At 39.1% G+C, this 1,484-nt stretch overlaps 1 protein-coding gene across 1 annotated transcript; it reads right to left on the bottom strand.

Moving 5' to 3' along the window:
- Positions 1 to 513: 513 nt before the first annotated feature.
- LOC122901941 (small nuclear ribonucleoprotein G-like) lies at positions 514 to 764 on the bottom strand. The gene has a single exon (XM_044241000.1). The coding sequence runs from the start codon at positions 762 to 764 to the stop codon at positions 534 to 536; it is 231 nt and encodes a 76-aa protein (XP_044096935.1). The 3' UTR covers positions 514 to 533.
- Between the last annotated feature and the right edge of the window lie 720 nt (positions 765 to 1,484).

The following is a 1,484-nucleotide window of genomic DNA, read 5'->3' as shown; positions in this document are numbered from 1 at the left end:
ATGAAAAAGGAATAAAATCATTTTATGGATAAGTGGAAGAATGAACTAAATAAGGTAGCAGGATTTTCCAGAAAAGTTGACTGCCCACTGAGATTTGTGCTTGTGAATTTAAAGAGGAAAGAAGAATGTATTCCTCCTGGTGACATTCTGCAGCTGAGAGCAAGCCTGGAATAGCCTGAGTGAGATCTGGGTTTGGATCCTGACTTCTGTTTCTCACTAGCTATTAGATTTGGGGGAAAAGGACTTAATATTATCAACATTAGTTCATATATATGTATATATATGTGTATATATATATATATATATATGAAATAATTTCTTTTATTATTTACATCCAGAGTGATTGAAATTAGTACTAAGAAAACTTAACTCTGGCATTTACTTTCTTTTTTTTGACTATTATAAAAATTTATTTAACAAAAAAGTTCAGTATGAAAGTGCACATGACCTGATTTTTATATTGTAGTAAAACAGGTCCTACGGAGAGGGGAAATGTGGAAGCAGTCAATTCTTCTGATGAACACATCCATTGTTTATACTCGTTCTAAGGCTTCTAACATGATGATACGATCTCCTCGTACTACCATTATTCCAGTATGGTTCCGTTGCCCCCGAGTTGCCATCTCCACACATTCATCTATCACAAGATTCATAAACAGATCGAACCCCGGCAATATTCCTTGAACATGTCTGCCACCATTTAATTTCAATGATAATTTCTTGTCCATATATTTTTTCAACTTGGGAGAGTGAGCTTTGCTCATGGTGTCTACGTGGCTAGCATTTACTTTTCTTAATGAATGCTAACTATTGGTATCTCAAGGGATTTGGGTTGGTCGTTCTGGGAGGGCACTGAAAAACAAGGGTCATGTTCCTTCACCTTTTGCCACTAGAGATTGTGGAACTGACATTCTACCAGATCTACAGAGGACTTAGGGAGATCTTAGGCTATAGGGTGGTCAAGGGATTTTTCAGTGTTAAAGAGCAGAAGGAAACAGTAAGTTTCTTAGAAAATAAAAAAATAATCCAGTGCTTGACTACTAGCTCCACTCCAAAAACTACTAGCTCCTACTTGACTTCCTTTTGAATTCTGGCTATGTTGGCTCTCTATTCACATTCCATCTAATTCTTCTCCCCAGAAGAGCTAGAGAAAGATGTAAATTTGTGGTGGGAGATCCTATGGTAGTGCACTTAAAAGCAAGAGAATTCAGGGGCACCTGGGTGGCTCAGTCAGTGAAACTTCCAATATTTTTTTTTTTAAAGTTTTTATTTACTCATTTAACAGAGAGGGAGAGTACAAGCAGGGAACGCAGCAGGCAGAGTGGGAGGGAGAAGCAGGCTCCCCGCTGAGGCAGGAGCCAGATGTGGGACCCAATGCCAGGACCCCAGAATCATGACCTGAGCTGAAGGCTTCGGCTTAATGAACAGAGCCACCCAAGCATTCCGAAGCTTCTGACTCTTAATCTCAGCTCAGATCTTGATCT

The sequence above is a fragment of the Neovison vison genome, chromosome 3, assembly GCF_020171115.1.
Source record: "Neovison vison isolate M4711 chromosome 3, ASM_NN_V1, whole genome shotgun sequence".
Classification (NCBI taxonomy): Eukaryota; Metazoa; Chordata; class Mammalia; order Carnivora; family Mustelidae; genus Neogale; species Neogale vison.
This window is presented reverse-complemented; position numbering and strand designations above follow the sequence as displayed.

What these genes read in the sequence shown, in the direction of transcription:
- LOC122901941 (XM_044241000.1), bottom strand. Translation starts at nt 764, where the DNA reads ATGAGCAAAGCTCACTCTCCCAAGTTGAAAAAATATATGGACAAGAAA.